The 16,807-nt window shown below is 47.0% G+C and overlaps 4 protein-coding genes across 6 annotated transcripts; 2 read left to right on the top strand and 2 right to left on the bottom strand.

Annotated features, from left to right (window-relative positions):
• Window positions 1-655: 655 nt before the first annotated feature.
• On the top strand, window positions 656-11,615 carry LOC131105096 (sodium bicarbonate cotransporter 3-like). Its single transcript, XM_058052850.1, has 25 exons — window positions 656-865; window positions 1,727-1,808; window positions 1,894-2,034; window positions 2,108-2,246; window positions 2,327-2,487; window positions 2,580-2,768; window positions 2,840-2,949; window positions 3,021-3,178; window positions 3,234-3,321; window positions 3,404-3,550; window positions 3,621-3,724; window positions 3,790-3,964; window positions 4,040-4,173; window positions 8,892-9,137; window positions 9,244-9,352; window positions 9,429-9,590; window positions 9,671-9,784; window positions 9,869-10,030; window positions 10,099-10,350; window positions 10,415-10,483; window positions 10,551-10,724; window positions 10,788-10,922; window positions 10,987-11,078; window positions 11,152-11,259; window positions 11,328-11,615. The coding sequence occupies exons 1-25, from the start codon at window positions 770-772 to the stop codon at window positions 11,401-11,403; spliced, it is 3,423 nt and encodes a 1,140-aa protein (XP_057908833.1). The 5' UTR covers window positions 656-769; the 3' UTR covers window positions 11,404-11,615.
• On the bottom strand, window positions 5,630-7,732 carry LOC131105098 (complement C1q tumor necrosis factor-related protein 4-like). Its single transcript, XM_058052855.1, has 8 exons — window positions 7,551-7,732; window positions 7,431-7,481; window positions 7,224-7,352; window positions 6,868-7,147; window positions 6,509-6,597; window positions 6,374-6,424; window positions 6,118-6,246; window positions 5,630-6,005 (listed from the first exon to the last, which is right to left on the bottom strand). Exons 1-8 carry the CDS (start codon window positions 7,675-7,677, stop codon window positions 5,722-5,724), a joined length of 1,140 nt encoding a protein of 379 aa, XP_057908838.1. The 5' UTR covers window positions 7,678-7,732; the 3' UTR covers window positions 5,630-5,721.
• Window positions 11,616-12,330: 715 nt separating the features above from the next.
• On the bottom strand, window positions 12,331-14,726 carry zgc:153896 (uncharacterized protein LOC569930 homolog). Of its 3 annotated transcripts, none has more exons than XM_058052853.1 (6): window positions 14,245-14,726; window positions 14,022-14,149; window positions 13,808-13,949; window positions 13,088-13,711; window positions 12,800-13,022; window positions 12,331-12,716 (listed from the first exon to the last, which is right to left on the bottom strand). In XM_058052853.1, exons 1-6 carry the CDS (start codon window positions 14,254-14,256, stop codon window positions 12,655-12,657), a joined length of 1,191 nt encoding a protein of 396 aa, XP_057908836.1. In that variant the 5' UTR covers window positions 14,257-14,726; the 3' UTR covers window positions 12,331-12,654. The 3 variants fall into 3 exon arrangements, with proteins under 3 accessions (XP_057908836.1, XP_057908837.1, XP_057908834.1); XM_058052854.1 differs by having other exon boundaries at window positions 13,808-13,953; window positions 14,245-14,262; XM_058052851.1 differs by having other exon boundaries at window positions 13,808-13,953; window positions 14,022-14,726.
• Window positions 14,727-15,058: 332 nt separating this feature from the next.
• On the top strand, window positions 15,059-16,682 carry mrps12 (mitochondrial ribosomal protein S12). Its single transcript, XM_058053540.1, has 3 exons — window positions 15,059-15,239; window positions 15,537-15,587; window positions 16,081-16,682. Exons 2-3 carry the CDS (start codon window positions 15,539-15,541, stop codon window positions 16,461-16,463), a joined length of 432 nt encoding a protein of 143 aa, XP_057909523.1. The 5' UTR covers window positions 15,059-15,239; window positions 15,537-15,538; the 3' UTR covers window positions 16,464-16,682.
• Window positions 16,683-16,807: the final 125 nt, after the last annotated feature.

Raw genomic sequence — 16,807 nt, 5'->3', positions numbered from 1 at the left:
GCTTCAAAGCAAATGCTTGGATTGATGCATGTTTAGTCCATTGTAGTCTATAGTTAATAATGCACACACACGCACACATACATACACACACATACAGGATCCAACCAGAGGACAAAAGGTCACATCTCGGCACCGTGAGGTGCATCATTGAAGGTCTCTGTGTGTCTGAGCTCTTATTAATGAACATTAATGACGTGATGTGAGCTTTGTGCACACAACAATGACCTGATTGTGGTGCAATAATCAGTCAGCAGGAGGGAAACACAACCATGAAGGTGCTAATCACAGATAAGCTGTTCAAACAGCCAACATTATTATTCACTTCATGAAACCATTATTATTTACGGCCTGTGCTGCTTTATACAGCTTGTAATAAGTCATGTATATGTTCATTCAGCATATGGATCCCAGCAGTATCTGAATATTGATAAATAACCCGCCTCAGACGTCAACATTATGAAGAAGTAACTCACAAGCCATCAAACATACTCAATAACAAACATAATGTTCTTGGTTGGGCTAACAATAAAATAATACCTAAATTATTAAATGGATTCTTTACAAGACACGTTTGCCTTAGGAGACAACAAGTTACGATGATTGGTGGAACAAAGCTAACCCTGCACTGTGACTGGTGGAGAGACATGTCAGTCAGAAAAAGGTGGGTCTTCAAACTGGAGTCGCTATATAGTCCACATTGTTTAGACGCGGCGGCAGAGGGCATTGTTGACGATCAGTTAGTGTGTTGTAGTATCATTTTTCAGCCTTGATGAGCCTAAAACTTCCCAGGAGGAAGATGAGTTTTCCCGGTGGTGTGAAAATGGCGGAAGACATCAGCGATCAGATGAGACCGCTACTCACATCCGTAAGTTGTGACTTCCTTGTGAGAGAAGCTAGCCGGGTGGCAGCTAGTTGCTTCCATCATCTCGTCAACGGTCCACTAAAGGCGCCTGCACTTAAACTTCACTTCGAAGCAATTTGTGGAGTGTCTTAAACAAGACAGTTTGCTTTCCACGTTAGGCTGAAAGTCAGACTTTTGTTGTCAACGAAGCACGGAAGTCAGCTCGCGCTCATCACTTTCGTTCCAAACTCCCACAAGAGAAGTCCAACTTGTAAAACCTCTACAAAGTGGTCTCCACTCCATATTGATGTATTTTTCAAGGACATAAACGAGATTTCCACTAGATGACCTTACATTCAGCTCGCATCTTATTCAGATCGAGGCGTTATTCAGTAAAGTAAAAATCTTTTTCACCATGTTCTTAACTCTTGCGCGTATGCGTCTGAAACACATCACTATTTTGAACGGAGTCCGGTGGTGTGGACTGATGCTGCAAGCTTGACCAGGTCAGCTCTTGTACTCTCTTCCAGCATTGCCATCCTCCATCATTTTGTCACGTGTCTGTGTAAGTTCCCGCTGTTGCGATATCACTGCTGGCTGGTGCAGATGCAAGGTGGTCTCTGGTTGCAGTGTAGCGTGGGACAGGGCAGTGCACCCCCCTCCCTAACTGAGCAACATTTTCGTTCCTTATAGTTACCAACTGTTCTTAAATGGTGATGATGTGACAGATTGTTCCTATGGTCTTCTTGTGTAAGACATGAAATAGAATGCTGTGTGTGTGTGTGTGTGTGTGTGTGTGTGTCAGACCTGTGATTGATCTGTGAAGCCCTGTCTGATGAGTGAGGAATGAATTTACACATACATGTTTGTGTGCATGAGTTGTAGGGTAATGATGATGAGGCGGTCTTGGATAGAGGGAAGACCAGCGCCACGCTCTCCACTAACTTTGAGAAGGAGGACCTGGAGAGTGAGTGTTTTTTATTTTTTTTAAAGGATACTTCAAGAATTTCATCTTTGTTACCATTGACCTGTTGTCATATGCCCTCTATCAGGTCACAGGGCGCTCTATGTTGGCGTCCATGTCCCATTGGGTCGACAGAGCCGCCGGCGGCACCGTCACAGAGGACACAAGCATCACCGCAGAAGGAGGGATCGTTTGGAGCGGGAAGACGACCAAGAGTGTCCATCATATGGTTCGCCCCCCACTGTGGACACTCGCAACCACCGTCCCTCTGACTACGGCCGACTGATGCCATGTTTCTTTAGACACGCCCTCCCAAAGGGTACAGTTCATCCTCGGCACGGAGGATGATGACGAGGAGCACGTTCCCCATGACCTCTTTACCGAACTGGACGAGCTCGCCTTCAGGGACGGAGACATCCTGGAGTGGAAGGAGACTGCCAGGCAAGGACGCCATTCCTTTGTTTGTGCGCGTCATCACCCATGCCCATTTGCTATCACTGCGTGTGTGTGTGTGTGTGCAGGTGGTTGAAGTTTGAGGAAGACGTAGAGGATGGCGGTGAGCGTTGGAGTAAACCTTATGTGGCCACGTTGTCACTGCATAGCCTGTTTGAGCTGCGCTCCTGCATCACGAACGGCACCGTGCTGCTCGATATGCGCGCCAACACCATCGAGGAGATCGCAGGTCAGCAGGCTGGCGCCACCACTGTCAGGATGTGTAGCTTGCTCTTGTTTGACTGTTGTTAAAGTGAGATTCTACTTTCCCCCTCCTTGTAGACATGGTGATTGACAGTCTGCTGGCATCCGGTCAGATGGACGAGGATGTTCAGGACAAGGTGAGGGAGGCTGTTTTGAGACGTCATCACCATCAGAACGAGAAGAGGCTGAGTAACCGCATCCCGCTTGTTCGATCCTTCGCCGACATCGGCAAGAAACATTCTGATCCCCATCTACTAGAACGCAATGGTGAGGATGCAGCGTATCCCTCTGGGATCCTCCGCCATTTGTTTGATTTCCCATCAATGTATGAACCACAGGTATCCTGGCGTCTCCTCAGTCGGCTCCCGGGAACCTGGACGGCAGCAAAGGGAGTGAAACTCGTGCGGGTGGTGGCAGTGGTGAAAACAGCACAGTAGACTTCAGCAAAGTGAGAAATGGTGGACATGACCAGCTTGTACTGTCCCCTGCAGGTCATGCATGTCATCATGTGTATTTCAGGTGGACATGAACTTCATGAAGAAGATTCCTCCCGGTGCAGAAGCCTCCAATGTGCTGGTGGGGGAAGTGGACTTTCTGGAGCGCCCCATCATTGCCTTTGTGCGCCTTGCCCCTGCCGTGCTCCTCACCGGGCTCACTGAGGTCCCAGTGCCCACAAGGTGAGATCAACACCACCATTTCTGGAGCCCAGGTCCTGATTCCTTTCTCAATTAGGTTCCTCTTCCTTTTGTTGGGTCCGTTCGGGAAAGGTCCACAGTACCATGAGATTGGACGCTCCATGGCCACTCTTATGACAGATGAGGTACCACCTTTGAGCGTTGCCAGTTATATGACCGGACACTGTGGCTTTAAGACTTCTATTCATCGGTCTCTGGCACTTGTAGATTTTCCATGATGTTGCGTACAAGGCGAAGGACCGAAATGACCTGCTGTCAGGGATTGATGAGTTCCTGGATCAAGTGACTGTGCTCCCACCAGGTGAATGGGACCCCAGCATCCGCATCGAACCACCAAAGAGCGTCCCCTCTCAGGTGGGCTGCACAGGCCTGTAGACGTGCTACCTCGAATGTTAACCTTTCACAAATTAATTTGTCTTTACAGGAGAAAAGAAAGATTCCATCTGTTCCCAATGGCTCCGCCCACAGCTCTGAGATCATCAAAGAGGCAGAACATCAGACTGGACCAGAGCTGCAGAGAACAGGAAGGTCAGAAGATACTGAACATGATCAATGTTAGCGATGAGACTGCTAACGTTCTGTGGCATGGCCAGGCTGTTTGGTGGTTTGGTGAAGGACATCCAGAGAAAAGCGCCTTTCCTGCTAAGTGACATTACAGACGCCGTCAGCCTCCAGTGTTTGGCGTCCATCCTCTTCCTGTACTGTGCCTGCATGTCGCCCGTCATCACTTTTGGAGGCCTGCTGGGAGAAGCCACAAAAGGAAATATTGTAAGAAGCTGTGTGCCGCTGTTAGACGCTGTGCCTTCTCAGGTTCTCAGATCTGACACTCCCTGTCCTTTTTAGAGCGCCATTGAGTCTCTGTTTGGGGCTTCCCTTACGGGTGTGGCCTACTCTGTCTTTGCGGGTCAGCCTCTCACCATCCTGGGCAGCACCGGTCCCGTTCTGGTCTTTGAGAAGATCCTCTTCAAGTTCTGCAGGTTAGTCATGATTCTAAACGATCGTGTGAGGTTGAGTTGCTTTGATAGGCTCCAGCATACCCCCGCGGCCCTAGTGGGGATAAGTGGCATAGAAAATGGATGGATAAATAAATTCACATACAGACTTGTTTTTCAAAGAGATTGTGTACCACAAATATGCACATTAGCGCTCAATAAGGTCATCAAATCTTATCCACATAGTATCAGCATTTGGAAGCAAACATGAAGTGAAAGAAAAAATAAAAAAAAACATCCCATTCAGGTGAATTTATTTATCTTTATGCCGTGTGAGAAGAGGAGAAGGTGTGTTCAAGGACTGTCTAAGAAAGTGGGACAAATCACTGCTTACATTGACCATTCAAAAACTGTATAGTATTTTTGAAAATCACCATCCACCAGTACGAGCCTGGACTTTGTTTTTTAGAGAGGTTGTGTATCGAACAAATATGCACATTAGCGCTATAGGTCATCAAATCTTACCTTTTATGCACATAGTATCAACATTTGGGGCCAAATGTGAGGTGAAAGAAACAGGGTAAAAATACAGTGTAGTAGTACTGGGCAGCGTGGGACAAAGTTAGAAGGTGCGTTCTAGTACTGTCAAGCAAAGTGGGACACAATGCTGCCCGCATCAAACATGCGAAAACGGTGGAATTTCTAACTGTTTATTATTGTTTTTAATAAAACACTTACATACAATGTGATGTAGTTATTGTTGTAGTTGTGTATCAAATCATTTACCACAAAGAGATTTAAATCCCTACTCGTTAGTAGAGAAGATATCTGTAGTACAGAGTGTAGTGTAGACAGAGCGACTGGACTTTAAAGTCTCCAGACAAGATTTTTTTCTGGAAGAACACACAGGTGAAAACACTGCAAGTGAGTTGAAGGAGTTTCTCCAGAAACAGGACTTAAACGAGAAGACACAAGTGTGTGTATCTATTGACAGTGGCTCTAATGTTGTGAAAGCAGCTGCCCTGAACAACTGGAATAAAATGGCTTACTTTGGACACTCTGTACACAGTGTCATAGGTAAGTTTACTGGTAATGTACAGTAATTATTTTATATATAATAATATGGGTTAAGGTTTGTAGCTTTTTATACAAAACTCAGATGAATTTAATTATATCGTAATATTGTGATACATCCTGAATATATTGGAATACATGCTAAGGTAGCAGAGATGAGGATAATGAGGTTCTCATTGGGAGTGACCAGGATGGATAGGATCAGGAACGAGTACATCAGAGGGACATTAGATGTTAGAGGCCTTGGAGATAAAGAGGCCAGACTGAGATGGTTGGGACATGTCAGAGGAGAGATAGTGAATACGTATATTGGTGGAAGGATGCTGCCTTTAGAGCTGCCAGGTAGGAGGCGTAGAGGAAGAGGAGGTTTATGGATGTCACAAAGGAGGACATGAGGGTAGTTGGTGTGAGTGATTCAACATGAATGTAAAGACAAAGCGCTCATGATCAACTTTTATTTTGTGAAAAAGCCAGGTCCTGTGTCCCTTTACCCCGAATGTGTAAAGATGGCTGCCATGCTCACATGGGAAAGAGCAGGAAGCCACTAAAGGTGCTGTGATGGTTGCTGTTGTCCCAAATCTGAGTGTTTTGCCACAAATACAGAGAGAGCTTGTCGCCCTGTTCCAGCAGCAGGGCGGCTCCATTGGATGCCGTGTCGCTGCCCTCGCCTGACGGCTGCTCGTGGGTGATGAGCTGGATCTCATTGTTGTTCTTGTAGAGCACAGCGCTCATGGTGAAGTCGGTGGGGGCGTTGGTGGTGAAACGGACGTAGTAGACGCCACGAACAGGTGCTGTGAACTCTCCTGCAAGATGAAATAGAGGATTATATCCACCCAAAGTACAATACTAATTCTAATTTCTACCAAACAAACGCAGTTCATGTTGTCGGAGGTGTAGTGCTTGGTCGCCATTCACCTGTTTCACGGTTGTACGCCTCGCCGATGTTGGTCAGCACCTCTTTGTACAGGAGCTTCCTCCTTCCTGTTGTTGTCTTCTGAAGGCCATTACCACCAAGTGATGCCGCAAACGCTACCTTTGGCACATCTGCACAAGACGGCAAATAACACCTGATAAAGACTTTTTTTGTTATTACTAGCTCTGGGCGTGTACTCTTTTTTTTTTTTTTTTTTTTTTCTACCAGGATGCTGACAATTAGTGTGAAAATACTGACTTCTTATGGCCTTCAGCTCCTTCTCTGCAGTCTCCAGTCTGTCTTTGAGTTCTACCAACACACAATCATTATTTGATTCCATTCTTACACCCGTACACCCATTCTTACAATGATGTGAAGAAACAAAGAAAATACCTGCATTTTCAGCCTGAGCCTGTGTCATTGAAGCTTTGAGAGTTCTCATCTCCAATTGAGCATCAAACTCCATCGGAGGCTCGTCCACCCTTCAACGCCAACACATACAAACGGCCAATGATTGCTGTGCTCCAGTAGTGGAACTACAGTAACTCTTCACTGGGCCAGAAATGGACATGTAACTTTGTACAAGTTTGTACTTATGGAGACAATGATTGGTTCCTGTCCTACTGAGTGTGGAGCGCCTCAAAGCTCAAAACCCTGCCCCCTTCTCTTTCAATTATCATGCATTCATTGTTCTGATTGTTAGTTTGGAAGGAAGGCTGTGAATGAAGTTTGGGTTACAGTCTGGTTCTTACAAGGGGAAGAGCAGGAAGCCACTGAAGGTGCTGTGGTGATTGCTGTTGTCCCAAATTTGAGTGTTGTGCCACAGCACCATCTTCAGCTTGTCACCCTTCTCCAGCAGCAGAGCGGCGCCATTGGATGCCGTGTCGCTGCCTTCTCCAGACGGCTGCTCGTGGGCAATGAGTTGAATCTGTTGGTTGTTCTTGTAGAGCACAGCGCTCATGGTGAAGTCGGTGGGGGAGTTGGCGGTGAAACGGATGTAGTAGACGCCCCGAATGGGTGCTGTGAACTCTCCTGGATGAATGACACGGACAACATTCTTTTTAATCCCTGCTGCTGTCGCATAATGTCTCACTCTGTCCACGCTTACCTGTAGCAGCATTATAAGCTCCGCCCACATTAGTCAGGACATCCCTGTAGATCAGATCTTTGTTTCCAGACATCGTCTTCTGGGCTCCATTTCCTCCCAATGAGGCCGCAAAGGCCACCTTTGGAGTTTCTGTACCAACAAAACACATCATGTCATCCTTTTTTAACATCTTTTTTTTTCAAGTGAAGAACCCCCCGACTCACTCACCTCGGACCGTCTTGAGCTCCCTCTCGGTCGCGTCCAGACGCCGCAGCATGACTGTTAGCATGGAAACATGTTAATCACATGGAGAGCGGTACTGTTGGCCACACTCTAGAGCAGCATCACCTCGCCTTTCAGCTTGAAGACTCTCCAGAGCCTCCTGAACAATATTCAGCTCGACCCGGCTGTCCACGGGCTGAGCCCATCCACACCGGGCCAGAACCAGCAGCAGGACCACAAGACGTAGAGACATGGCGGCAAGTCGGAGACAAGATGGCAAAGAGGACTCTGTTTCTGCTGTCTCTTATAGCCAGGCAGGCTGCGGCCCTTGGACTTGAAACATTTGTCCCGGATCAATATTGACTCTGATAAGAGAAAAGAACCTCATCTGTACTCCATCTTTATTTAAAAACCTTCCGTCCCTGAATTGTGGCTGCCAAGTACAGCTGACCTCACCTGCCTGACAATGGTTGGATGTTCAACTGTTCAACTTAAAAGACAACACTTTAACACTCCCTTTAACAGCTTTCGTATGTAACAGCATGAGGTCAACATCAGACAGTTCATGCAGCTAGCAGGACTTTGGTTAGTGATGGTGCAGTATTGATGGGGTTGAGGTCCAGCTGGCGTTTGACTGTTTTAAGAACAAACTGTAAAAGTTCTGATGTCAGAAAACAAACTTTGCAAATGAGCCTTCTTAAAGGGATAGTTGAGATTTTTTTTATCATAAAGTTGTATGACACCCCATAATCAGTGAAGTCCATCAACAGCGACACACTCCCCACTTTGCGTCCAGAGCCGAGTTCTGGTTTGATTTCGGTGCTGAGGAAAGTAGTTCCAGCTAGTTGCTGGAGACAGTTAAGTAAAGAGTATACTGTGGTAGTATTCATTCATTCATTCCTCACGAGGGTCGCGGGGGTGCTGGAGCCTATCCCAGCTGTTTTGGGGCGAGAGGCGGGGTACACCCTGGACTGGTTGCCAGCCAATCACAGGGCACATATAGACAAACAACCATTCACACTCACATTCATACCTATGGACAATTTGGAGTCGCCAATTAACCTAGCATGTTTTTGGAATGTGGGAGGAAACCGGAGTACCCGGAGAAAACCCACGCATGCAAACTCCACACAGAGATGGCCGAGGGTGGAATTGAACCCTGGTCTCCTAGCTGTGTGCACTAACCACTCGACCGCCGTGCTGCCCTGTGGTAGTACACTACAGCAAAACAATAAGCGACGGGAGACATGCTGAATGGGCCCAGTTTATAATTTCACTGATTGTATTGTATTGAGCATCTCTAAATATGAATTCTTAATCATCCATCCATCCATCCATCCATTTTCTATGCCGCTTACCCTCACAAGGGTCATGGGGGTATGCTGGAGTCTATACCAGCTAACTTCGGGGCGAGGAGTGGGGTACACCCTGGACTGGTTGAATAAATGTGTTTTTCGCTGTCCTCAGTGACTATGGCCTGTCCTACCTGTCTCTGCGGACCAGCATTGGCCTGTGGACCGCCTTCCTCTGCTTCCTGCTGGTCGCCACAGATGCGAGCTCGCTTGTGTGCTACATCACACGCTTCACAGAGGAGGCCTTCGCCGCCCTCATTTGCATCATTTTCATCTACGAGGCTCTAGAGAAGCTGGTCCATTTGGGGGAGCTCTACCCAGTTAACATGGGTAACCACCTGGACAACTTGACCTTCTACACGTAAGACGCAGTGTCATTTTTTTGTCCACCTTATGTGCTCTGCTGTCCTACTCTTATCACTGAAAACACTTAAACTCCCCTCTGAGATGGTTTGCTGGTTCTGCAGGTGTGGATGTTCCCCACCTGCCAATACATCAGCTGAGATGCATGAGATTTGGAGCAACTTCGGCTACAACTCGTCCGAGAGCGTCCCATGGGGGCAGCTGAGTGTGAAGGTGAAATCTTGTATGTCCAACAGTCAGCCACTAGTGGACACCAGGACATGTACAGCTGAGCGTTGTCTTTTTGCAGGACTGTCAGACTTTACACGGCCGGTTTGTGGGCAAAGCTTGCAACCATGACGGTCCCTTCATCCCTGACGTCCTCTTCTGGTCTGTCATCCTTTTCTTCACCACATTCCTCCTCTGCTCCTTCCTCAAACACTTCAAGACCAGGAGATACTTCCCCACCAAGGTTGCGTTCACGTCTTCGTACACACGGGACAACCAAAACAAAGGAGAAAACTAACGCTGTTTTGGTTTTTGTGCCGACAGGTACGGTCCACCATTAGCGACTTTGCCGTCTTCCTCACCATCATGGTCATGGTGCTGCTGGATTATCTGATGGGAATTCCTTCTCCCAAACTCAGCGTCCCAGACCGCTTTGAGGTAAAGCTGAGGTCCCAGCAGGGACATTGATAGGAGGCGAACATTGATAGGATTTACATGGCGGTGTGATATTGTGTCTCTCAGCCCACCTCCAACACCCGCGGGTGGCTCATTTCACCACTGGGTACAAATCCCTGGTGGACACTGCTCGCCGCAGCGATCCCCGCTCTGCTCTGTACCATCCTCATCTTCATGGACCAGCAGATCACGGCTGTCATCGTCAACAGGAAGGAGAACAAGCTGAAGGTGGGCCCGACCCGCCTTGCCTATGCGTCGCCTGTGAGGCTTAAACCCTTCTGTCCGTGTGCTTCCAGAAAGGCTGCGGCTACCATCTGGACCTGCTGGTGGTGGCGCTGATGCTGGGCGTGTGCTCCATCATGGGACTCCCATGGTTTGTGGCGGCGACCGTGCTCTCCATCTCGCATGTCAACAGCCTCAAACTGGAGTCGGCGTGCGCGGCCCCAGGCGAGCAACCCAAATTCCTGGGCATCAGGGAGCAGCGTGTGACGGGGTTCGTGATCTTTGCCCTTATGGGCTGCTCCGTCTTCATGACCTCTGCCCTCAAGGTGAGCGCCACGCCATTGTGCTCACATGACCTTTCGCCATTGTCACGCTTTCCTTCGTCCTCAGTTCATCCCTATGCCCGTCCTCTATGGTGTCTTCCTCTACATGGGCGTGTCCTCGCTAAAAGGAATTCAGGTGTGTGTCTGTGCGGCCTTCTCTCCCATTGCATGTATTTTCATGTGTTTGTCTTTCATGTGTGCAGCTCTTCGACCGCATCAAACTATTCGCCATGGCAGCCAAGCACCAGCCCGACCTGATCTACCTTCGCTACGTGCCTCTCTGGAAGGTCCATGCCTTCACGGCCGTGCAGCTGTCCTGCCTCGTTGTCCTCTGGCTTGTCAAAGCGTCCTCTGCCGCCTTCATCTTCCCCATGATGGTGAGACGTAATGGTGAGGTCACTGTGGCCCCGCCTAACCACCTTCTTCGCTGTGCTCCGCAGGTTCTGGCGCTGGTGTTCATCCGGAAGCTTCTGGACTTTTGCTTCAGCAAGCGAGAGCTGAGCTGGCTGGATGACCTTATACCCGAGAGCAAGAAGAAGAAGGACGACGACAAGAAGAAGAAGCGGGAGAAGGAGGTGAGCGCTGTTGTTCCACCAAGTGACCACATGACTCTTCGCTGACTCACCACCCGCTTCCCAGGATGCTCAGCGAATGTCTGAGAAGGTTGAAGAAGACTTTGCTTTTGAGCCGGCCAAGGTTATTGAGGTGCCGGTGAAAAGTTTGAAAGGACGGTGAGTCACCACGCACACTTGTTCGCACACACACTTTTAAATGTCTAACGTGTGTGTGTGTGTGTGTGTGTAGGACGGACCCATCAGAGGTGAACATCTCATACGAAATGGACAAAAGTGGCGTGTGGAAGTCTCTCTCTGTGAAGTCTGACAGCAGCAAAGCTCTGAAACAAAGCAAAAGGTGACCCTGCGTTCACCACGTGTCTACTGATGATGTCACTGATCTGATGATGTCATGACATCTTCCAGCCAAGAGAATCTCACCAGCGTTGCTGTGGGTGGCGGAGAAGATGCAAGTGCCGTCGATGCTGAGACATCGCTATGAGCCGCACAGGAAGTCAAACTTCAAGAGAACCAGTTGGGTTCCTCCTCGACTCGAGGACGAATGTGTTGGTTTTTTTTCCCTTCACCGTTTTATGGTGAAAATACACAAGTTTTATTTTCACAAAGCTGACCAATTCTTCCATCACATTGTTAGTGTGCATACGTGTTGCTGTTTTATTTGTAAATTGAATAAAAATCAGTTGGATGATCTGATGGATAGCTGCTCTCTTTTATTTCGTATAAGGGTGTCAAACATAAATAATCAGCATCCAATCAGATTTTAATATCAGAGAATAAAAACTTTTTCATTCGCAGTACAAACAAGTATTCTGGTATCTTTCTTAGGCAACCTGGACTTGGTGCAGGTGTGAGCAGAGATCTGGAGGTTGAACATGGATGAAGGTGTCATCTTGGTGTGAAGGTGGAAGGTGTCATCTTGACCCTGCAGGTGTGATTTTGGATTAAGGCAGGGGTCTCAAACTCAATTTACTTGGGGGCCACTGGGGTTAGGGTCTGGGCGAGACTGGGCCGCATCAGGTTTTCCAAAAAAAAAAAAAAAACGCATGTATTAAAAACAGAAAAATGAATAAACTTTGCTTTGGTTTCGAGAAAAGCTCTGATAAAACATTCCACTGTTCTCAAATAGCTTACTTTTTATTTTCTACACAAAATAAGATGAAAAATAAATAAACAAATCAAGAATAAAGAAAATCAATCAATCAGTAATACATAAATAAATATAATAATAACAATAAAACGGCAAATAATAAAAATTTAAGAAACCACATATAGTTGGTGGGTAGACAAATTATTTTTTCAGATTATAATTAACAAAGCATTATTAGAGCCCTGTAGACATGACAAAACACGACTATAGTCACATTTATACTCTTTTTATTTACAACATATTGTGCAACTGCAGGGTCTTGGGACACATGCTAACTCGCAAACTAGAGAGCTAGCGACCTAAACGGTAGCTTTCAAGTTATTTCCTTTAAACTAAATAGCCAAAAACTTACCACTTCCACACGGATAGGGAGGATAACTATTAACAGTTATTTAACCTTTAACATGAACATTAATCAAACGTAATTATTTTTTCTGGGTACACGATACCATACAGCATCCATATCAAACTTGCGCGGGCCACACTAACATTAAACTTTCATATCAAGGCGTGGGCCTCAAACTAGTGTCCTGTGGGCCACATTTGGCCCGCGGGCCGCATGTTTGAGACCCCTGGATTAAGGTGTTAGAGGAGTGTGAAGATGGAGATGACCATCAGCAGTGACACCGTCACACTTTGAGGTCCTCCTGCCAAAATGTAAGAAAGAAAAACATTTGGACTCTTTGAAGGCTCTGATATCAAAACTCAATGACACCAAGGTGGGCCTCACCGCTGTGCAGCAACATATCCTGGGTGGCCTGCAGTGATCCGTTGTGTGGAGCTGGTTGGATGTTGAGCAGCCGGCACATGAGCGGGTAGATGTGGATGCTGTCAAAGGGCTCAGACAGGAAGTTCTTCTTGAAGTCCGGTCCAAAGGCCCTGAAGATCATCTTCATGTCCATCTCGCCATTATGATATCCATGGTCGCCTTTGTTGACGTAGACGATGAATCTCTGGCAGGGAAATGAGACAAGTAGTATAGGAAGAAGCAAGCAGATGTATTCCAGAGAAGACTCACAGAATTCAGGTTGAATCCCAGATCGGCCACAACGATGATGGGAGGCAGTCGGCGGCTCCTGGCTAGATGGAAGCTTTTTGGCATGTCGTCTTTCCTGTACACCGTCAAGTTGGGCGCCTTGGACAATGCGTCAAATACTTCCTGCTCTTTCCCCGGCCTCGGTGTCAGGATGCCAAATCCACCATAGTCCAGGATCTCGAAGCTGGCCAATTTCAACAAATTCACATACTTGTTGAGGACAATCTCATCCACCAAAGGGCGCTTTTTGACCGTGGTCATGCCGTGGTCAGAAGTGATGATGACGTTCAGGCTGTCACTCAGGTGGTGGCGACCGATGGCCTCGCTCAGGTAGCCAATGGTGCGGTCAATCTGGCGAATGATCTTCTTTCTGTCGAGGTGGTCTGGCCCCCTGACGTGGCCCACATTGTCAGGTTCACCATAGTATAAGGTCACCAGGTCAAAGTCCTCTTGTGAGAACCAACTCATCACTGTGTCGATGTTTTGCCGCCACTCTGTCTCGTTGTCGTCAATATGTCCTGCCTCCTCCACCAAAGCTCGGTTGACGGCCTGTCCGCTGTAGTTGGCCCCGCCCCCCGGATAGAAAAAAGAGGCGGTTTTCAAGCCCTTTAGCCAAAGAAGATTACAAGTGATGATCATGCCTCAACGCCTCCACATAGCACTAATTGTTGACGTCAGTGATTAACCTTTTTCAGAACTGACCTGGTTCTGAGCTGTGATCCACAATGGCAAAGGTCCGTTGTCCCACCACTCAGATCGGGTCAGTGTCTTTTTGTGAGGAACCTTCTGGTTGGTTTGCGTGTTGAACATCATGTTGTGGACGACTTCATGGTCCTCCACCCACCTGCCTGTCATCCAGCATGACACAGTCAAACATGAAGACCCAAAATAATTAATCTGGGGGGATACGAGTCACCTGTGATGGTGGTAAAGTGGGACGGCGAGGTCATGGTCAGCATGGGCGGCGTGATGTATTTGGCCTTCACGCCCTCCTTCACCAGTCGGTCCATATTTGGTGTGTCCACATCTTGGTCGTAGTCCCACCTGAAGCCATCAAAGGAGATCAGCAGTAGCTTGTTCCTCGTCTCTCTGAAGGGGCTAGCAGCAGCCCAGGTCACAGCAGTAATGAGCAGGCCCACCTGGAGCTTCATTATCCTCCGAGAGCGAGCGTGGCGACTGAGTATCTGTTAGCTGAGCAGCACGTTAATGACTGACGCTGCTTTGATAGAGATCTGCTGATGTTCACCTGGAAGGAGCAGACCTTGCACCATCTTTGACCACACCTCCAACAGCAGGCGCAAGCCGTCACTGACGGTCTGGCGCTGAAGGGTTGCAGGTTTGATTCCCTCACTGACAACCATTTGTAGCTGAGCGTTGTATGTCACATGTCACTAAAAGATGATGATCAACTTCCAGGCTCCACCCGCACACGTTTTCTGCTCTTATCTGGTGAGCTGATATGAATAAATGAAGGTGATGACACATATTAATGATCCATCTGTGTGATAGGATGTACTGTAATTACTCTTTCGCCTTGAAGCTGTCAAGGTCAAAGGTCAAACTCTAGGCAAGTCAAAACCAACAAGTATGACTACATATTGCCCTAGTTTCCTGCAACATATACATCTATAATGTACATAGTTTTCTCTTTACCCTTTTGGTCACCAGAAACGTTAACAATACATCAAATATTTCAATTATTGACATGTAGAGTGCGCCCTCAATTATTTTTAGTCAAAGTACTTTTGTTTTGGAGGACTAATTTCCGGTGCCTTGGTCGCTAGCTACTAAAGTATTCGTCTTCTAGCTAGAAGTCTACTGTGGATGTTCTGCTCACAAAACGCTATTAAATGGTTCCGTTTTATGAGCAGAAATGTTAACAACGACTAAAAGACTTTTAGTATTTTAACGATTTACATATAGCATATAGCATCTTTTACGTTGGCCCGGAAGTATTTTGATTTTAAGAGATCATTTCCGGTGCATTTATTGCTTGCTCCTCGGCTAAAAGACTACTGTGTGTGTGTGTGCTCACAAAATATCATTAAATGGTTCCGTTTGACTACGGGATATGAGCCTGTTTTCCCTGCGAATAAGTGTGACACTGGGATCGTTGTTTGAGTCCCGTCATCAGGTACGATAAACTTGTTTGCTGTGAATTGGCTGTTAGCATGTTAGCACGAGGACAAGCTATGACATGTAGGGCGAGTTAAAGGACAAATTTGACAGTTAACAATGCGGTTGTTTAGTTCCACATTCAATGTCCACAATATACCGATTTAAAGCTTCCAATTGTTAGCATTCGTCCTGCTGCATGCACATTACATTGTGTTTGTCTTGTAGACACTGGTATATCTGAAATGAACAACGTTTGTAGATAATTCATTCATTACTTGATCTTGTGTCATTTTGTGTCACTTGTGTGTTCCAGTGATGTCGCTGTTACAAAGTTTAAGACCTGCACTCACGTCGCTCCTTCAAGGCAAGTTGGCATCTGTAAAGCTGCAGTACAGTACAGTGGAACCCCTAAACTCGAAAACAACCACTCAAAAACAATGTGATAGGACACCAATCAGGCACAAGCATAACAGACAACATTATCCATCGAGTATCGGCGCACAAATAATGTTTTGTTTATACACAACTACATGGACTGTGTTGTGATATCATATGTTTCATACCTGATGTATCAGAATCAATATCATGGTGACGTACTCGATGGACAGTTGTTAGTGTGGTCCAGCTGGTATGGGGCGTCTTTTCCAGTGTGCGTGACTCAGGTTGGAGGAGTATATTTTCACCATGTTGTTTTATCACTTTCATATAAGGACCATTTTGCAAAGCCCACTGACTACGTGCAGGTTGAGTGAAAAAAGACGAGAGGCATAAAGCTTGTATCAATGTCAATTGCCATTCTCAACACACACACAACACATTTCATAATATGGTTTCTGTGTGTGTGCATGTGCCTGCAGCATCCCAGCAGACCTGCGCATGGACACGCCCCCTGCTATCAAGCACCATGGCAACCCTCAACCAGATGCACCGTAAAGGCAAACTCAAAGCTCCTCCCAAGCCTATGGGGGCCACCTTTGGGCGGCCCCAGTTAAAGGCAGTCATACTGAAGACCATGATCAGGAAACCCAAGAAGCCCAACTCTGCAAACAGGAAGTGTGCCCGTGTGCGCCTGTCTAACGGCAAGGAGGCGGTGGTGTTCATCCCAGGGGAGGGGCACAACCTGCAGGAGCATAACGTAGTCCTGGTGGAGGGGGGTCGCACGCAAGACCTTCCTGGCGTCAAGCTGACAGTGGTCAGGGGCAAGTATGACTGTGCCCATGTGGTCAAGAAGAAACAATAGACGCATTCGGCGGCACAACCGACTAGCCTGATGGACTGTCTACTGACACAGTGTGTCAGTCAAATTGTTTCTCGCCTTTTGTCTATATTTGGTCTGCTGTCATTGGCAAACCTGAGCTCTGTTGTATGACCTCAACACACACACACAGAATGGGATGGAAGATGACGTCACTATTGTGCAAATTTTTTGTGTTTCATTGTAATAAAAACTTTAAAGATTTGAGTTTGGTGCTTAATGTTTTAAGATGAATGACTAATTAAATATGAGTAACAATGTAAATATTCAGTCAAGATCTAGGATGGGTGCTGGAAAGTGTGTGTGATGACATGCCAGCAGACAATAGG

The sequence above is a fragment of the Doryrhamphus excisus genome, chromosome 17 (assembly GCF_030265055.1).
Source record: "Doryrhamphus excisus isolate RoL2022-K1 chromosome 17, RoL_Dexc_1.0, whole genome shotgun sequence".
Classification (NCBI taxonomy): domain Eukaryota; kingdom Metazoa; phylum Chordata; class Actinopteri; order Syngnathiformes; family Syngnathidae; genus Doryrhamphus; species Doryrhamphus excisus.
Note: the sequence above shows the minus strand (reverse complement) of the source record. Positions and strands in the feature narration are given on the sequence as shown.